General features: G+C 41.3%; 4 protein-coding genes across 4 annotated transcripts; 2 read left to right on the top strand and 2 right to left on the bottom strand.

Annotated features, from left to right (window-relative positions):
* Nucleotides 1–56: 56 nt before the first annotated feature.
* On the top strand, nucleotides 57–3,871 carry stmp1 (short transmembrane mitochondrial protein 1). Its single transcript, XM_084909298.1, has 3 exons — nucleotides 57–221; nucleotides 2,245–2,298; nucleotides 3,338–3,871. The coding sequence occupies exons 1-3, from the start codon at nucleotides 207–209 to the stop codon at nucleotides 3,407–3,409; spliced, it is 141 nt and encodes a 46-aa protein (XP_084765424.1). The 5' UTR covers nucleotides 57–206; the 3' UTR covers nucleotides 3,410–3,871.
* Nucleotides 3,872–3,960: 89 nt separating this feature from the next.
* Nucleotides 3,961–4,597, bottom strand: smkr1 (small lysine rich protein 1). The gene is made up of 2 exons (XM_084909299.1): nucleotides 4,473–4,597; nucleotides 3,961–4,259 (listed from the first exon to the last, which is right to left on the bottom strand). Exons 1-2 carry the CDS (start codon nucleotides 4,578–4,580, stop codon nucleotides 4,011–4,013), a joined length of 357 nt encoding a protein of 118 aa, XP_084765425.1. The 5' UTR covers nucleotides 4,581–4,597; the 3' UTR covers nucleotides 3,961–4,010.
* A 104-nt stretch (nucleotides 4,598–4,701) lies between these two features.
* On the bottom strand, nucleotides 4,702–16,829 carry dhx57 (DEAH (Asp-Glu-Ala-Asp/His) box polypeptide 57). The gene is made up of 25 exons (XM_084909277.1): nucleotides 16,715–16,829; nucleotides 16,067–16,100; nucleotides 15,799–15,963; nucleotides 15,428–15,706; nucleotides 15,140–15,346; nucleotides 14,115–15,007; nucleotides 13,844–14,025; nucleotides 13,602–13,723; nucleotides 12,801–12,996; nucleotides 12,573–12,697; nucleotides 12,321–12,454; nucleotides 12,177–12,231; nucleotides 11,871–12,082; nucleotides 11,666–11,782; nucleotides 11,215–11,311; nucleotides 10,896–11,069; nucleotides 9,162–9,362; nucleotides 8,777–9,053; nucleotides 8,443–8,538; nucleotides 8,267–8,350; nucleotides 7,910–8,047; nucleotides 7,750–7,824; nucleotides 7,529–7,663; nucleotides 7,237–7,437; nucleotides 4,702–5,616 (listed from the first exon to the last, which is right to left on the bottom strand). Exons 3-25 carry the CDS (start codon nucleotides 15,957–15,959, stop codon nucleotides 5,473–5,475), a joined length of 4,305 nt encoding a protein of 1,434 aa, XP_084765403.1. The 5' UTR covers nucleotides 15,960–15,963; nucleotides 16,067–16,100; nucleotides 16,715–16,829; the 3' UTR covers nucleotides 4,702–5,472.
* On the top strand, nucleotides 16,804–19,559 carry morn2 (MORN repeat containing 2). Its single transcript, XM_084909297.1, has 7 exons — nucleotides 16,804–16,889; nucleotides 17,159–17,235; nucleotides 17,333–17,365; nucleotides 17,440–17,490; nucleotides 17,664–17,770; nucleotides 17,853–17,989; nucleotides 19,250–19,559. Exons 2-7 carry the CDS (start codon nucleotides 17,229–17,231, stop codon nucleotides 19,350–19,352), a joined length of 438 nt encoding a protein of 145 aa, XP_084765423.1. The 5' UTR covers nucleotides 16,804–16,889; nucleotides 17,159–17,228; the 3' UTR covers nucleotides 19,353–19,559.
* The last annotated feature ends 155 nt before the right edge of the window (nucleotides 19,560–19,714 follow it).

Raw genomic sequence — 19,714 nt, 5'->3', positions numbered from 1 at the left:
AGGATAAGGAAAAGACTACATCATATGGACGCTGAAAATGACGCCACAATTAGTTGTCTTGCGCATGCGTAGACGTTTTGTTGATGAAAAGCTAGCTTCATTCGCCAAGAAACTCGGCTACTTCCCTCCTTCTAACTTTGACCTGCCTGCATGCTTTTGTACCATTGAGTTAGTTTGCTTACCTCTAGTGTCTTCAGTATTTCATCATGCTGCAGTTCCTGGTAAGTTTTATATTTGTATTATTTTTCTTAAAAGTTGACGTCTGTTGCGAAGCTAGCCGAGTTAAAAATGTTAGCATTATGCTAACCGTGCAGCTAGTGCTATTTTGGATTGAAATTGAAACTGAGTTGCATGATTAGGAATAAAAGTCACTGTCAACCACCACAAAGGGCTGCCACGATTAGTCGACTAGTCACGATTACATCGACTATCAAAATCGTTGACGACTGATTTAATAGTCGACGCATCATTTGAAGCTTTGTAAGATCACAAAAGACGCAGGAATAAGTAGTAGGATTTAAGAGTGTAATAACGGACTGAAACAGAAGAGGGCAGCACTGCATGTACAAGGATGCCAGCTGACGTTAAACCCCGAAGAAGTAGCTCTGTCCCAGAATTCATAGCGCAGCCCAGCTCAGTTTCCAACAACGGCGGCAGCTAGTTAGTTTTAATATTACTCTTATTATTCTTTCTGGGTCACAAAATAAACGTTTAACATATTTTCAGGCGAGAATGTAGCTGTGTAAACCTCAAATATCTGCTCAGTTTATCAAGACACCACATATTTTCAAAAGCACTCCGACGTTTTCGGAGACGTCTGTTACCCACTAGCTCGATAGCTAGCCGGGGGCAAGGCTCACTAGAGCCCGTGAGAACACCGGACTCCCAGCAAATTGTTTTCAAACCCACCGCCATCTTTCGCTACTCAGGTTAAATATATATAAGTCACTTGATAACTTAAAAATGTTATTGTTTGGCTTTTTTTTTAGTATTTTATTTGTTCCTGAGTAAATCTGTTTGGCTGAGATTAAAGTTATAGTTTTTACACAGCTGAATAAATGTCAAGGAGACAACTGATTATCAGAAGTGTGAGATGCTGGAGAATATACTCCGGTGTCCCGTTATATTTTAGATAGCAAGGAGTTTATTAAACTTCACCGAAACAATCTGCAAATTTCATTAAAATTTAATAAACTATCATCTTCTCTTTATTTTTAGTTAGCACATACCTTAAACACTTAAAGCTGTAAGCTAATGATAGTTATATAAGAGCAGATGCGTGCTGGTGCAATAATCTATATGTTTTACGTCCAATGGATGCATGATCTGATTAGTCGACTAATCGCAAAAATAATCGGTGACTAGTCGACTATCAAAATAATCGTTTGTGGCAGCCCTAATAAATATATATATATATATATATATATATATATATATATATATATATATATATATAAAACGTTGTCGGCTAAATAATCATAACATAAACTTACTTATATACACAAACACACAGTCCTGAAAAATCTTCACTACTTCCATGGTAGTTGTCAGTGCAAGTACCAGTCAGTTGCTGCTAATCAAATCCACTTTATTAATTTATCATCAAGAAGTGTAAACACCTGAAGTTGAAGTTTGGCAGATTTCTGGTCTGGAGCATTCACAATGCCACAATCATCCAGCAAAATCACCCAAGGTCAGACCGTACAGTGCTTAGAGAAACTGAAATTACTCAGGGGAGGGCTGATGATCTGGGCTTGTTTTGCAGCCACAGTACCTGGAAGCGTAAAGTCATTGAGTCCGTGAACTCCTCTCTAAAGTAGTCTATAGTGAAGGGTGAGGCCATCTTTCCGACATCTCGTCCTCGACCAAAATTGTGTTATGTAACAAGGCAATGATCCCGATTACAGTAGCGAATCTACAACAGAATTGCTCAATGTGATGAAATGGCGCAGTTAAAGTGTAGCCTGATTAAAATGCGGTGATGGTACCTTAAGAGAGCTGTGAACAAACGATTGTCAGCAAACCTCAATAAAGTGAAGCAACGCTGCGACGAGGAGTGGGCTAAAATTCCTCTACAACGATGTGACAGACTGATAAAGTCATACAGTTCTTTAAGTTATTGCTTAGTTCTACGGGCTATTGAATGGGGTGTGCTTAGTTTTTCACAGAACGTTGTGGAATCCTGTGAAATTGTTTTTTTCACACTAGTTTAAAGGGTTTTAATGAACTTTGTTTTTCTTCCAGGCTGGCTTCACCTTGGGAAATGTTGTGGGGATGTATCTCGCGCAGAACTATGAAGTAAGTGTGTTTTGTGACTTGCAAACCATTTTTTCAATGATTTAGTGAAGATGTCACTTTAACCCATGGGCTCCACTAACCCCGAACCCCAAACCAAAACCTATCTGGTGTGAATAGATGCTGGCTGGAGCCTTTTATCCCTTCAGTGACTGATGTGTGCAATTGCAGTTTTGTAAGGTCGATGCCAACTTATGGCCTTTATCTATGTATAGAAACACATCCTGACTGAGCTATTAAAACACAAACACAGTATATGTGTACATTTCAAGTTTTTGCATTCTCTGTGTTTCTTGAATGTCTTTTTTGAACAACCAGAACATCTCAGTTGGATTATGATCTGGACTCTGGTGGGTTGGTTTACTTGTTGGATTTGGGTTATTGTCTCTACGCTTATTTTCTTGATACAATTTTAAATTTATTGTTCCCTAAAAGCAGCTTTAAACCATGTTGTTCCCTTCAGTGCGTTGGTGTGCAGTGCCTTCTTTTTCCTTCTGACAAGTTATGCAATATTTCAAAGATTTCCATCATTACCATTCCTTGTTTTAAATAGTCTGTATTTAATTGTCTGTAACCAGACTTTGAATGTCTTTATTTACATCTACAATCTGTCAAGTTCAATTTCTATAGTACATTTTAAACGACCTCAATTGATCAAAATGCCCAAGGTGCTGTAAATGTTATGACTTGAGATGATCGTAACACATTTTCTGAGTAATCTTTGTTGTTCAAAAGGGTTCAGATATTTTCTTGCAACTGCATGTTCAGTGCCACTTTCTGCAGTCCTGGCTGTATCTATTATCTCTCACCTTTGTGAGATGGCTCCAATAGATAGCTGTACATTTCAGTTTGAAGCTGACAGCAAAAATCTGAATGTTGTATGGGGTTTTTTTGGGGGGGTTTTTTTTTTTTTTTTTTTTTAATGAAAAATGTACTTTAGATCAGTTAATTTACACTACATTAGTTTTTGGTGCCTCTAACAAACCACAACCTATACATTTCTCAGACTTTATTAGTTGTAATTTGTATCTTTCCCCTCTAGATGCCCAACATAGCCAAGAAAATTGAAGCTTTTAAGAAAGATGTGGAAGCCAAGAAGAAGCCCCCAGAGTGAGCAAAGTGGGACCATGTTGCAAGCAATAATGGACATCCTCTGCAGAGAAACTATTTATTTTAAAGGCTTATTTTGATGTCATGGTTGTACACTTGATAAAAGAGTTGACCATGTTACATGTATATGAAAATATAAGCCGTGCCTGGAACAGTGTTTGTTTCTTCCCTTAGTTTTATAAGCATACTCTTTGTAAACTGTTTTCTAAGGTAAATAGTGCAAAGACTGGATTTAAAGAATATTACAAAAAAACTAATGGGGTCATTTTAATTCCAGTTTCATGGTACTGCTGGTTGACCATTTTTGTTATGCACTCAAGCTATTCAATATGTCCACAGAAGATTTTAGAGTTATAAAGTTAATAAAGAAGATTTTCCTTCACACACCTCACAATAACTGCCAAAGTTTTTATTGTTGTTGTACAAACATCATTCTGAACCATACAATAAAGTTGAATATAATGAAGTCCTGTGAAGTCTCATGCAGTAAGTTTTACTAGAATTAATTATTTAATGCCTCAAACACTCCAACTGTCATCTCAAATCCATCCAGTAGGTGTCACCATTGGAAGGCAGTTAAAATTCTCTTTGGCAAAATTTATGATTCAGTTTTTCTTCTTTCGTTTTGTCCCCTTCTTTTTCTTCTTTGAATTTGGCCATCCAAATCCTCTGAACTCCAGGCAGTCTGCTGCATTGTGAGCAATGTAGTAGATATTCTCCATGGCTGCTGGGCTGAGGATGTCCACCTCGGTTGTGGTGACTTTGGCACTACACGAGGACCTCTTTTTAGGTGTCTTTGGGCCCATAGTCTTCTTGGCTGACTTAGAACTGTGGGATCTTGATTTCCTGGTGGGCTTTGGAGAAAATACGTGGTTTAATCACTCATCTATAAATATATAAATGTCTTCATTATTTTTTACTTTACCATAGTGAATGTCAATCTTGCTTCAGTAAGTGATCAGATTTTCATCTGTAAAACAAGAAATCAGGTTTTTCTCAGTCAAAAAAGATTTAAAGTTTTTAGGACAAAGTACCTAAAATGATAATAAAATACAATCATTTCATACCAGCTCTCGCCTTGGCACTTTAAGTGGCACTCGAATGGCTTCAGCGGTGACAGTGATACCCCATCTGTTTACATCCTGTTGTCTTAGAAACAGACCGGACTTGCTCATGTATGAAGGGGTTGGCCTTCCTCCTGAGCTTAAATTCTTTTGCTGTATCTGAGACACAGCTGGGCCTCAAACAGCACACACCGCTTACATTAAGTAAGGAAGAAAAACAGCCAACAACAGGTTATCATCACAATAATTTAATGGTAGTGCAGCGTTCAGTGGAATTCATGTTAAGACAGTAGCTTTCCAGTTTCTTTGGCAGCTCTCACCAAATCATCCTGGTGTAAAAAGCCCTTGCATTCACATTGTGAAATTGTACTTTAACATTTAAATACATTCAGTAAATGTACACCAACTGTATACCATGCAGAAGCTCTTGGATCTTTTAGTCATGCATTACAAATAAACTCATAGTACAAAATCCAATATGGACCCAAGAAACTTCTCAGTTGTGAGCAAGACACAACCCAAAATAAAAAACCACTGTATACAAACTCTGTGACATCACTTAACAATCAATCATGTGCCAATTTATGTGCACATACCATGCAGCGGTAGTATGACATCAAAAACTGAACGAAGCATTAGCTGCTTTAGTCCAGCAGGAATAAGAGTGGAATCTTAATAATCACCTGCATAGAGACATTTTTTTCTTTAAAGGCAGAATTTGCTTTAAAACCCTTGAGTGCAAGAGCAACTCAGTGGAAAACAACACTTTTAAGTGTAAGGTGGCAACACTGTGGTGTACTGAAACTGAGCTCATGTCAAATATTTGCCCAGCTAATCCTCCTCTGACTATCCACCATCAATGCAGTAATATTGACTTTTTAAAGAATTTTTAATAAAGACTTTGTGGGAGTGATGCAGGAGCACAAAAAACATTAACACTGGGGCTCCATGCATCTGAGCCCTTTAAATAAAGAAATAATAAAGGAAGCTTTGAGTAGCAGAGCTACTCTGTAGAGATGAGGTGGACGATCATTTGTATGATGCTGGAGCCACGGGGGCAGCTGCACAGGTCCATGCTCGGGTTTTTGATTTTATCCTCCAGAAGCAGGTCCAGCTCCCAGCGCAGCTCCTTCAAAAGCTCAGCCACCTGGATATAGTCACACAAGCACATGTAGTAACATATATGTTAACTTATTTCAATTCAATTCAATTCAATTTTATTTATATAGCGCCAAATCACAACAAAAGTCGCCTCAAGGCGCTTCATAGATACAGAGAAAAACCCAACAATCATATGACCCCCTATGAGCAAGCACTTTGGCGACAGTGGGAAGGAAAAACTCCCTTTTAACAGGAAGAAACCTCCGGCAGAACCAGGCTCAGGGAGGGGCGGCCATCTGCTGCGACCGGTTGGGGTGAGAGAAGGAAGACAGGATAAAAGACATGCTGTGGAAGAGAGACAGAGGTTAATAACAGATATGATTCAATGCAGAGAGGTCTATTAATACATAGTGAGTGAGAAAGGTGACTGGAAAGGAAAAACTCAATGCATCTTGGGAATCCCCCGGCAGCCTACGTCTATTGCAGCATAACTAAGGGAGGATTCAGGGTCACCTGGTCCAGCCCTAACTATATGCTTTAGCAAAAAGGAAAGTTTTAAGCCTAATCTTGAAAGTAGAGATAGTTTCTGTCTCCCGAATCCAAACTGGAAGCTGGTTCCACAGAAGAGGGGCCTGAAAACTGAAGGCTCTGCCTCCCATTCTACTTTTAAATACTCTAGGAACAACAAGTAGGCCTGCAGAGCGAGAGCGAAGTGCTCTAATAGGGTGATATGGTACTACAAGGTCATTAAGATAAGATGGGGCCTGATTATTTAAGACCTTGTATGTGAGGAGCAGGATTTTGAATTCAATTCTGGATTTAACAGGAAGCCAATGAAGGGAAGCCAAAACAGGAGAAATATGCTCTCTCCTTCTAGTCCCTGTCAGTACTCTTGCTGCAGCATTTTGGATTAGCTGAAGGCTTTTCAGTGAGTTTTTTGGACATCCTAATAATAATGAATTACAGTAGTCCAGCCTGGAAGTAATAAATGCATGAACTAGTTTTTCAGCGTCACTCTGAGACAGGATATTTCTAATTTTAGAGATGTTGCGCAAATGGAAGAAAGCAGTCTTACATATTTGTTTAATATGTGCGTTGAAGGACATGTCCTGGTCAAAAATGACTCCAAGGTTCCTCACAGCGTTACTGGAGGCCAAGGTAATGCCATCCAGAGTATGAATCTGGTTAGATACCATATTTCTAAGATTTTCAGGGCCGAGTACAATAACCTCAGTTTTATCTGAATTAAGAAGCAGAAAGTTAGCGGCCATCCAGGTCTTTATGTCTTTAAGACATTCCTGCAGTTTAACTAATTGGTGTGTGTTATCTGGCTTCATGGACAGATAGAGCTGGGTGTCATCTGCATAGCAGTGAAAATGTATGCTATGTCTTCTAATGATGCTGCCTAAGGGAAGCATGTATAATGTAAACAGAATTGGTCCTAGCACTGAACCCTGTGGAACTCCATAATATGTTCTATATGTTGTAGTTGTTCAGTTGTCGTGCTTGCACTCTCCATAAAACTTGTTAAACCTTTAAAGCATATAAACTCTACACAGCTTGTACGCCCGTTGCAATACTAGGCTCTGAGCCAGCCATAACTTTTTGTTCACGTGATCAAAAAAAACAAACAAAAAAAAACAAAAAAAAAAACAGATTCTCTGACCTGGTGTGAAGCAGCAGCAAATCGGATCCACCCATCATCCAGGGAGATGACAAACTCCCTTTTGTGCAGCTCCACGTTGACCTGTCCGCATCCAAACAGCACCAGCGGGTAAACAGACACCATGCTGCAGTCCCTGATGAAAACGCGACTCGTTTTCACCTTCTCATGGTAAACCAGGTACGGGCTGTTGTAGTGGCGAACCTGGTGCATAAAGAACAGAAAGGTGAGGCTTATTTCTCCTACAAGTTGTTTAATTTTGAGTGTATCTTTTTTTTTCCCCCCCTAACCTCACCGTGTAGTTGACGGATGATGGATGCACGTGGACGTAACCGTCGTTCTTGGTCACGAAGCGGAGCTCGTTGGCTTTGGGTTGCATCTTCATCACTCCCGTGCCCGTCTTCTTGTAAGTCCCTTGAGGAGCTCGTACCTGCAGGACATCAAGTGTGAATGTTTCATACTTCTGTTTGGCTTTCTGTTCTTTACTTGTATGACATAGAGGGGGACTATGCCCACCTGGACCACGTTAGGATAGAGGGCAGCACACAGCATGGCGGACATCAGCTGGATGTTTCTGGAATTTAGGTTTGCCTGAGATGCAAAATATTAGAATTTTTTAATTATTTTCTTCAAGATGAACCCTTGAATCACTGATTCAGTGATTTGTATGTGTCACCTCAGGGCCAGTAGCTTCCATGACCCCGTCTGTACCCTTGTAAGACATTTGCTCAATAATCCTGGCCTTCAGTCCCTCCTTGATGAAGCCAATGTCAGACAACAGCTCAGCAAACTGCCTCTTCAGACTGGCGATCTCCTGCCAAAGGTCACAATTCACCATTTCAAGTATTTTTCATATAAAACACACTGCTCGGGCCATTTGAAATTAAATCTGAATACATTGGAAGAACTTCATAAGCTTTAGCACTGCTTTAGATTTATATTCAAACAGAGAAGATCAGAATTATACTGTAGAGCAAGTGAGTTTATTGATTCTGGACAAGTGATTAAGTGCTTCTGGACACCAATGCCTCACCTGTAAACCCCGCCATGACAGGAAGTTCTCCCTGCAGTAGAGGAAGCTGGCACGGTGGCCATTCCTTGCTGCGGAGCACCATCCCTGCATGAAAAAAAAAGAACGTTTTTATATTATCTGTATGTATTTCAACATCTTTGAATTATCTTATCACAATAAGCAAATGCAGTAGGGACCTTGTATGCCTGCAACAAAGCTAGATGGTCACTTTTAGCCACTGCAAACTCCACTTTCTTTTTATTTGCTTCCTCTCGCTTATCCCATGGAGACACCTGGAAGCAGACCAGATTTTCATTTCCATAGAATTAGACACTTGCATTACAAATATACATAATAAACAAATAAATGTCATTATGTAACCTCCTATCTGTTAAAAACAAACAGAAAAGACAAAGCAGCTCATTACTGAGCTGTGTACTATACTTGTAATTGTTAATGAGCCTAAAATCAGTGGCATGCTGCAGATGAACTGCACATAGCGTCTCTCAACAGAAACTAGCGCCTTCTTACAAATGGGGATTTGAAGGCCAGACTTGCAGCAATGGTGAGTGCTGGGTCAAGGCAGCGGAAGATGGCGCCGAACAGCATGAGCTTTCCGATGCGCACGTCGACAGGCAGGCCGGCCAGGTGGTAGCCCAGCGGGGTCAGCTTCTCATCTGTGGTCAGAGCTCCCAGGTCCTGAAGGCGCTGCTTGGCAGCGTCCAAGCTTCCCACTGACGGGGGCTCGATGAGCCGAGAGAAGACTGACTCCAGCGGCTGCTCCGCGAACACATCCAGGATCTTGATTCTGTTACAGAAAGGTCAGTGTTGTGAACAACCGTTTTGGAATTTCTCCAAATCAAATGCCATTTGCATTTTATAGTCAGAGTTATGTGGGAAAAACAGACGGCTCTACCGGAGACAGAGCTGCTCTAGAGGCACTCTCTGGATCTCGGGCAGCTGCTGCTCAGCCAGCTGGTTTTTAAAGCAGTGGCTGGTGAAGAGGTGGAAGCAGACCCCCGAGGCCACACGACCTGCTCGACCCCTTCTCTGCAGCGCGTTAGCTTGAGAAACCCACGTGTCCTCCAGGCTCTCCATGCTTTTAGATGAATCGTACCTGAAAGAAAAAAATATATATATCAAGGGAGACTTAGAGTTTTGTGGATTTGAGCATATATCAGTGCATCTTCATGTATCACAAAACCATTTTAATATGATTGCATGGGCCTTTTAAAAAACACAAGAAGTATAATTCACACAGTGTTGGGGAGTAACGGAATACATATACCGCCGTTGTCTAAGGAGCTTGGAAAGAAAAGCGTCTGGACTTCTTTGAGTTTCTTGAAGACGTTTCACCTCTCATCCGAGAAGCTTCTTCAGTTCTAAGGGTCAAATGGTGGAGAGTCCCAGATTTAAAACCCAGTGGGAGTTTCCCCCCAAAGAGGGACAAGGGACCCCCTGATGATCCTCTACCTAATCACATGAGCTTTTCTTTCCAAGCTCCTTAGACTACGATGACCTGGATGACTGAAAACCTTCACAGACATGTACCGCCGGTACGTATTTAAAATACAAAATATGAGTAACTGTATTGCGTTACAGTTACCGTTTAAAAAGGCGGTATTGAGAATACAGTTACTTTGTTGAAATAAAAGGATTACACGGTGGTCTTTTCCTGTTTCATATGTTAAGCTATGCCCTCTCTATTTTTGGTAATTCCACACCGGTGGAAATGCAAACAAAACACGCATTAAGAGGCTCAAATGCCTGTGTCTCAATCTCGTGTCTCATAATGACGTGAAGAAATATTAAAAAAAAATTATCTAACATGAATGCAATAGGCAGAGTGTTACAGGCATAGCCCTAAACAATGTAGCCTCATGGGCAGTGTAGTCCGTGCTGCAGGGAAAATGGACTGCCATGCCCGTTATGTGTCTGTGAGCGCGAGGAGGAAAAGCAGAGTGGAAAAGTACGAGTTATCACCGAGCCGAAAGCTGGAAGCATGTAAATATAATAATAACCACTGCAGCCAAAAAGAGTGCCTGACGAGCCCAGTTGCAAGTAAACTATTAAGACTCGACTGTACACTGTGTTCTGTTTTACTCCGAAACAATAAGTTCCTTTGGAGCCTTTCAACGCCTCTCTCTGTCTCTCGCTAGCAAAGTTGACCCAGACAACAAAGTAAAGATGGCTTTCGGCTACGAGCCCAACACGAACCTGATGTATTAGCCAGAGGTCCCTTTACTACGGGTTGAAGCCGCGGACCTGTTTTATATACGCGCAGAATAGTTTACTATACGAGATCGCTGCAAAAGCTGCAGCCTGACCTGATGTCCACCCTACTGTTACTCATTTTATATTACGATTTTAAAATCTGGTCGGTATTGGTATGGCGAGTAACCTTCAGTAATAGTAATAAATCACATTCATGTAGTTGTAAAAAAGCATAATAATATATTAAGTAATCCAAAGTATTCAGAATACGTTACTCTCATTGAGTAACGTAATGGAATACGTTACAAAATACATTTTGGGGCATGTATTCTGTATCTGTAGTGGAATACATTTTAAAAGTAACCTTCCCAACACTGAATTCACAACCCGAAACTGTCAAAAATGAGCATTTAGGGCTAGCATAATAGAAGGTTACCTTTTCTCCTTCATTTTTCCGGAGTCGATGACATAAACCACGTCGTCGATGGTTACCGAGGTCTCAGCAATGTTGGTGGAGATGATGATCTTTGTGACACCATCTGGAGGCCGGCTAAAAACTGCCTGCTGCTCCTCATTGGACAATGTTGAGTGAAGGGGGTACACCAGACACCTGATGGGCATGACCAAAAGTTACAGTTAATGTGTTTCAGTCAAAATTTTTCACGCAAACAAACAAAAAAAACTGGTTCAGCTTTTAGCTTCATTTTATACACATACAACTGCAAACCACGTGTTGCCATAAAACACACACAGACCTGGACGCGCCCCTGTTGTTGAACATTCTATTGGACTGAAGCTGCTCATAGAGCATCTTGATCTCAGCGAGGCCTGGCAAAAACACCAGCACTGCACCTGCAGACACAAAGCAACATAACCAGTGTTCAGCTTCACAGCTGTCCCCAATCCAGATCAGTACATCAGAGACTTACTGGCCACCTGTATATGATAATGTTAACTGGACTGGCTCTTAGATAGAATAGAAAAGCGTTATATGAGCACTCAAAGCGCTTTACACAACTTGTTCAAGTACTTTTTCTAAGCATATCTAACATTCACACATGCATTCATCGGAGAGCAACATAGAGTTAGTCTTGCCCAAGGATATTCGGCACGCAGACTGGAGCAGGACCGCCAACCTTCCAGTTGGCATGTGACCTGCTCTACCACCTGAGTTAGATTGCTTTGCTGTCAGTGTTGTTTTCTTACCAGGTGGGTAGTTGTGCTTTCCTTCTACTATCCACTCCAGCAGGCTTTCCACCAGGTCCATATTGATCTTGTCCAGGTCCATTGTGGCAATGGTTTTGAGCACAGACTTCTTAGTATCTGCATCAGCAACGCAAAATTTTAGATGTATGCCCTGATTGGCACTGGCAGCTTATCTGATTAAAACCTAAATATATTTTCATTTCACCTTTGTATCTGATGGTGAGATCCTGCAGGCTGAGCTGTTGGTCTGGGACCGAGTCTTTGACAAAGTCTTTATTACAGAAAGACATGAAGTTCCAGACATCTTCACTCAAATCATCTACCACGTAACCCAGGTCCCCTCTGCTTCGGGCACCCGTGGTTGACTGATTCTGTTTTCCTGAGCGCATGTAAGGGCTACCATCCTCAATGACATAGCTGGAAAAAACAGCACAATACACAAACCGTTGTGTTACTACGCAAATTGTAAAGACAGTCTACGGTTTACTTAAATGTTTTAAAATGTATTTACCGAGTTTTAGCAATGGCATCTTCAAGAAAAAACTGGTCAACAGGAAAGGTGCGCCCTGGAGCAACACACATTTATTAGAACGAAGAGGGGAATGCATAGAATGAGGTGTAAGAATAGAATTTGTCAGTTCTGCTAATAGATTACCTGGTATATGGATAGTAGGACAGTTATAGAAATAGTCAGAAAAGAGGTTTGCATTAAGAGTGGCACTCATGAGGATAATCTTCAAGTCAGGCCTTTGCACCATCAAGTCTTTGAGCACCAGCAGCAGAAAGTCACTGAAAATAACAGATTAAGAGACAAGAAACAAAGAAGCAGCTTAAATTTTTTTTTCCAGGTTCATTTTTCCACACGTTACAATACAAGTGCCATTAAGCTGAAGTATTTCTGTCTCACCTCTCCTCTGTTCGCTCGTGCACCTCATCCACAATGACATGCGTGACTCCTCTGAGGTCCGCCTCACCCTCCAGTCTCCTCAGCAACACCCCTGTGGTGCAGTATAGCAGCCTGGTGACTGAAGTCTGATAAAAGGAGCAGTCAGTGTTGGAAGAGTATATAGTATTAATATAAAAAACAGACAACCAGAATGCTGTATTGTAGATGTTTTTATATCTGTATCTGTACCCTGACACTCTCCAGGCGGATCTGGTAGCCCACAGAGTTCCCCAGACACTCTGCGCGCTCCTGTGCCACTCTCTGAGCCACTGACATGGCAGAAATGCGGCGAGGCTGCGTGCAGATGATGTTGGCCACCTGCTCCGCGGGGCCACTCAAAGAGGCATCTAGAATGAACTGAGGAACCTGAGTGGTCTTACCACACCTGCAGAAAAGTCACATTAATTCAAAAAAGCACATGAAACACAGTCATGTTTAGGAACAGGCAATAATCACAGGCATGTTTAGCATCTTTTTTGTGAAGGTGGATTTTTATACTTCTTTCAAACTCGAGTCCTCTTTTATATTAAGCTTACACTGGACTTTAGTACAGGCTGTCTGTTCAGCCACAGCAGGTTTCTGTCTAAGTTTATATATGATTTTTATATCATATGATGATCATATTGAACCATTTATCCTTAACCATTTTCATACAAAACCCAGACTACAAAAGAATGAGAGCTTAAAACAATGTGAAACCAGAGCTTTTGGTTCATCGAGATATTTAAAACTTCAAATAATTATAACAATATAACAGCAGATATGACAAAAAGTAAGGAAAGCCATAGTAGACCTCATTTATAAACTTTCAATTTTAATATATCTGATGTAAATGTTTTTAATTCCATACAAGCTAAAACCCTTCATATATCCATACATCACATTGGACTTGCTATTGGTTGGGGAAAAAAAGGCTGAAAGGGTGGATCAGTATCATTAAAATATATATTTTCTTTAATTTATAAGTCACGGTAAAACTCTGGGACCTACCCAGTCATGCCACTGATCACCAGCACCTGACACTGGTCCAGTGCATCTAGGATGTGCTCTTTCTCTTGCCAAGCTGGAAGATTCTTCCTCTGTTCAAGCATAGAACTGTAGCGTCTGGAGCACTGGTTTGACAGAGGAACCAAAGGAAATCGGAAACAGATTACAAGGGATGCATCATACTGAGAAGGATGTGGAGGAAGAAAAACCAAACAAATATACACATTTTTTTTCCTAAGACCCACCTGTTTCCTACTGAACTCTTTGCACAGCTTGCTGTTTTCTAGCAGCAGATTGCCCATTGTATTGTGCTTTTTCACCATGTTCCTCTTTAGCTTGACGTAACTGTCATTCTTAACTGGAACTGCGTGGTCCCTCTCATCCTCGTCTTTCTCATCCAGCTCTTCTGCATCCACTGTCCGTTTTACTAAAAAGTGAGCAGAATTAAATGCAGCTCTCTATTGTATAAAGAAACAGAAAATATATAGCAAAAATGTACATTTCTATCCAACTTACTATCTGTGGTCCTTGGGTTGTTAGATGCAGCAGCACTCCCGCTGTTTGCATGGTTACTACTGCTGGTGATGGCATTCATGCTCTCCTCAGAAGCTTTGCTCCTTACAGTTTTACTCTTTGCTATGGCAAGAAAGGGTGGAGGAACAGCAACAACAGGAGGTGGGGTGCTGTATTTGTGATGCCGTATGGACAATAGTTCTTTCATGGTATTTTCATCCTCACACAAGGTTATCAGGGTGTAAACAACAGGCTGGTTGCTCTCTGCTGCAGACAATGCCTCTCCAAATAATCTCTCAGTCACATGGAGCCTCCCCGCAGCGCAGAGAGACTCATCATTGGTACTGAAGGCAACTATTGGTGCTTGAAAAGGGTAACGGTTCCCTTTGGGGAAACGAACTTCCAGCTCATACTCAGGAGGAGAATAGCTGCTGACACCAGGCTGGCCTGGGCCTTTCAGGTCCGAGGAACCAGCCACAGACATGTCTTTTTTGGGAAATTCATGTTTGAACCAACATTTGTCTCCATAGCGGCAGCCTTGACCTTTCATGTAGAATTTGCAGATGTCACTGATGTTTGGAGCTCCTCCACCTACCACTCCTCCTTTCTTAACAGGAGATCGTGAGAGGAACGACAGGTCCAGGGTTACTGTCCATACAGCATTGGCAATGCGCTCACTGAAGCGCTCACCATAAATAGCAGCTAGAGCCAAGGCCTCCTCCTGTTTTTGGTTTACACACTCATCCAAAGGCACCTCATCAAGTCCATCAGGGGAAACTGCTTTCTGACCATAGCGCTCAGTGAAAATCTGTTGGAGGAGCTGTTCCAAAGTTGCCCCAAACTCTCCTCCACCAGCTTCCAGCGCCTGTTTGCTGCGCTCCCTGTCAAAACCATATCTACACAGAGGAAATTATGAGAAAGCAGTGGGTTAGAAGCTAATTATATTTACACACAAAAGCACAGATTCAGAACATCTGATTTAGCTCATAGGTAAGGTTCTGGAAATAAAACATAAAATTTGAAATCACCTGCAGAGCTTTCCTATGGCAAATAAGGAGATAACAGGTTCAGGGCTGGGCTGTTCATCCTCATATTCTAGGTCAAATGTTGGGCTCTCTGCTTTCTCCACAGGCTCATCATTTGTGGCCCAAAACTGGCCTTCCTCACGGTAATCCAATTCATCAAATTCCTCTTCTTCCTCCTCATCTAGCCCAGAATAATCTGAGCCAGAATCACTAAGGAACAAACAGAGGGTTGCATGAGTTTATTTCCTAGCTTTCTAATTGTTCTTTTCAAACAAGTGCGTATGTACTTACTCATACAGTTCATCAGAGTCCTGTGTCTGTAAAATCCTCAGCAACTCCTTGAGTTGTTCCTGGTTCGCATTAGTCATGAAGATCTTCTGCAACGGCATACTGCTCACCTCTGGTCTGATGCATTCACTGACCTTTGAGTGCATCCTGGTACTCGTCAAGGACCTTGGCAGAGCCTTGCTACTACTTTTCCCATTTCGGTCTCGATCTCTAGCTTTCTTTCCTCCTCGACCACCATCCCTGCCACCAGCATGGGCGCCACCACCTCGTCCTTTATTTGATCTGCAGACAGAACGAGACACGAGGCAAAATGATAGGAAATCAACTGAAGCCGAGCACACAAACCTAAATATTTCTTCAATATAAATTAACACCTGCTGAAATAAGAGGGTCCAAAATCAAGGTTGAAATCATCCCCGTCATCCCAGAGCCTGGTTCCTCCTTTCCGATTTCCTCCTCCTCCCCCTCCTCCTCTTTGTTTATTAAATCTTCCACCTCCTCTGTTGGGCTTCCCACCTCTTCTCCTTGCGTTCATTTCTCTACCAAAAGACACACGAACAGATTGACTACATAAACAGCAGTACAAATACAAAATTGACTATTAAAAAAGAAAAAAAAACACTGCTATCAGAATATACTTACACTCAATCAGTGTCCAATCATAGCAGAAAACAATCTGCGAAAAGAGACATTAAAAAGCATGGTCTGAATAAATCTTTCCAACCCTGGGAGTATACCCCCCAAAGAAATCCTAGATGAGGGAGAGAGAGCTACTGGTTGCGGACCCGGGAAGAGCAGGCAGCTACTACTGTCCACCCTCTGCAGAGCACAGTCACACATCGCTGTGGGCTGGCTGGCCGTGGCACTTCAATTCAAGTGCTAGCAATGAGATGGTGGCTGACACACAGCGCTGGTGGCTACAATTATGCAATCAAACTTAACGTGCAGACTAACAACCCAGTCAGGGCGATGACCGATTAACCCCACGGCTAGGTGGCTGGCTACAGGCAAAGTACAAAAGACCAGAACATATAAGGAATAATGTGGAAGTAAGGTGCTGCACATTAGTCATCTTCAAGTATAAGGAGTCGGCTAGCTAACGAGCTAACAGCTAGCAAGCACACTCATCACTTTTAATGTAACAGTAAGCTAACTGAAAAAAGCCTCCCGGCAAGTCAAGTCAGTGAGTCTAAATGCTTTAAAAATGTCAAAAAGTATAGAGCCATGTTATAATCGGTAAAGTGCGCAACAAACTGAAAAACGAAACTTTAATAACAATTGCGAACAAACCTGAACCAGCTGCTCTGACCACCGGTAGCCTGCATCTCTTCTATTGGCCCAAACTCTCGAGTTCAACGTTTCTTTTCCGGTTTACGTTCGCACTTAGAAAAAAAACACAATAAAAAGTTAGCAAACGGTATCTCTCGGTCACTCGACAAGGTTAAAGTCGAAGGTTTTAGCGGCGGTAAGCCTTTCTTCTTATTATTTAAAAACGGTAGTTTAATAAAACGCCTTTAGAGCGTCGCACAAGCCATTAAAGATATTAGTTTGCACCAATTCCGTAACCATGGTAACAAGGGCTAGCCTCTAACTGCCTTTAAAACACAGGACCCCCGGCTTACTGGCAGCATTAGCTATATTTAAGGGCAAGTCAAAGTGAACAGTTACAGTGCGGTTGTAACTTGTGTCGTAGTCACAACTTTCTAATCAGCTGTCTGACTTTTCACATTGAAGAAGTTGGCCAGAACACAGCATTTGCTCTCGGCTCTGACAACCATCTGCCAGCTGGGGGAAGCTGTCACGGATGTCTGGTAGAGTGTGATTGTGAAGATCTGAGTTCTGACACCTAGTCTGCGCACACACACACACACAAACCCTGTCCTGATTCGGTGTGATTTTCATTTTCAGATAAGAAAGGAAGCGATTCTTTGAACACTGATGGTAAATATCCTCTTCGCGCTTCCATAGTTTGCATATTCTTGTGACAGCGTGAATAAATGTGTATTTGTTTACAGGGGGTGGACCTCTAAAAGTCTCCTACATTTTTCCAAACGGAGACAGATATGGTAAGTTATAGCTGGCTGATGATCCAGCTTTACACGTGAAACATTTCCACGTGTAAAAATCTTGGGAAGAAGACACCTAATTCTTGGTTAAAGCAATACACAATGCCTCAATGTGACTGCTCAGATGAAATTTACATCTATGCTAGTTATGTATGAACCTCTGTTCTCCACAGAGGGAGAGTGCAGCAGGTCTGCATATGGAGCACTGGTGAGGAGCGGTGCTGGTAAACACACCTCAGCAAGTGGCATCACATACACTGGAGAGTGGCATGAGGACAAAGTATGCAATTACTACCTCAAACATGAGTTATTTTTACCATGTGGTTAGACAAACATAATCTCCCTCTCTGTCGCTCTCCCAGATGCATGGTAGAGGGACCATGCAGTATCCCTCTGGAGCACAATATGAAGGAGAATTCAAAGACAACATGTACAACGGCACAGGAACATACACCTTCCCAGATGGTTCTATGTGTAAAGGTCACTTTCATAATAACAGGTAAAAAAAAAAAGCCATTTTAAAAATATTTTCTGAAAAAAAAATCAGATAAATATTAAAGACAACTATTATATGAGAGTTTTTATTTTAAAAGACACAAACATGTCATTTGGGAGTTTGCACAGGAGATGCAATTGACCAAACAAGAAATCCCAGACAAACCCAGTACAGTTCTTAAAGCACCTGATGATCAGATGAGATTTAAAGTTACATTGCTTAGTGTGGGGAAGATTCAAATGCAGGATGTGGGAACAAACAAAAATTCCAAAGTTCAAACTGGATTCTTCTGATCTTATGATTATACAGTCCAACCTGGGAACCAAAATATAGCCAACGCAAAGATATGACAATGACAAGGTTGAAAAACAGGTCAGTATATATGCACAAGTGATCGACTGAGGATGAGAAACAGGTGGGGAACCAAGCACAGGTGAAAGTAATCAAGCACAGGCAAAGACAACCACAACCAGAGAAGCAGGCGCGAATGAAAGAGTGAAACCTGACACATTAGGAAACCAACTATCAAAGTAAAGCAGGAAATAGCTAAAGGACAAATTATAAACACTGAAATAATAAGACTTAACACTAAAACATGGTAATAAGTAGAAGGTGCTACTACATAGACAAAACAGTGGGGAAGTCAGGGAAACACTAGGAAGACTGGAATAACAGTAAAATCAAAGCAGGAACCAAAAGAGGAATTTAAATGATCTCAGCTGGTGATATTTAAAAAAAAGCATAAATCTAATTTTATGTTTGGTCCCCAACCTGCTCTAAATCAATTTTACGCTGCAGCTTCTTGAACACAGAGTAGAACATTGATTAGTTACATCTTTATTTGCATATTTCTACATTCTTTATAATCTGTTCATGTGACAATTTCTGTGATTGGAGTAGTTTCTGCTCAATTAATCTTTTTTAGTCTTAAGAATAGTCAAGCATGAGGCAAAAAGTACCCGTTTGTTTCCCAGCTGGAGTTCTTAGGTTTGGTCAAGCCAGCTAACACAAAGGAAACCTGGCTATGTTAAACTTCCTTCATAGGTCAAACCCCGGGAAAGAATATATGGTAACAACAACTGTTTGGATGAACTGTATCCAGACCAGACTCAAATTTATGATCTTTCCTTATTTTCATTTATTGTACGAGTTTAGTTACAATATTGTGTAACCCAGTAGTTGTTGTTTCTTTGGTTCTTTGGCTTTGTTTGGTTCAAGCAGATGAAATTGAACATTTTAGCTGTTTTTACTGGTGTGTTCCAGGTTGGAGGGAGATGGGGCCTTCATTAGCGCACAGGGACTGGTCTGGACGGGGGAGTTCCACGGCAAAGCAGCGCTTGGACTCAAATTGGAACACAATCTTTAGGCAAAACAAATACCACACTTTGGCACATATATCTATAACATTAAAATGTAACTGCATCAGACAACAAACTTCTTCTGTATTTTGTTTTTCATACAAGATCTTGTGCACATTTTCTTTCACTTCATATATTAGTGGGTGACAGTCGCTGGCATAAGTGAGTCAAGTATCTACAATACTGTGTCTTGACTCTTTGTGAGAGTGAAGGACAAGTGCAGGGCAATTTTATTATCACTGCACCACCATCCAATCCCAGAGGGGCTCATGTCCCCATCCATAACAGCTGTACCCAAACTGCTGGAACATTGGCCTGGGGAAGAGTGAGTATGTGGTCATTTTGATCTTCAGTGTGTGTACACACAGCT

The sequence above is a fragment of the Perissodus microlepis genome, chromosome 17 (genome assembly GCF_051167445.1).
Source record: "Perissodus microlepis isolate ML-2025 ecotype Zambia chromosome 17, ASM5116744v1, whole genome shotgun sequence".
NCBI classification, from domain to species: Eukaryota; Metazoa; Chordata; class Actinopteri; order Cichliformes; family Cichlidae; genus Perissodus; species Perissodus microlepis.
Note: the sequence above shows the minus strand (reverse complement) of the source record. Positions and strands in the feature narration are given on the sequence as shown.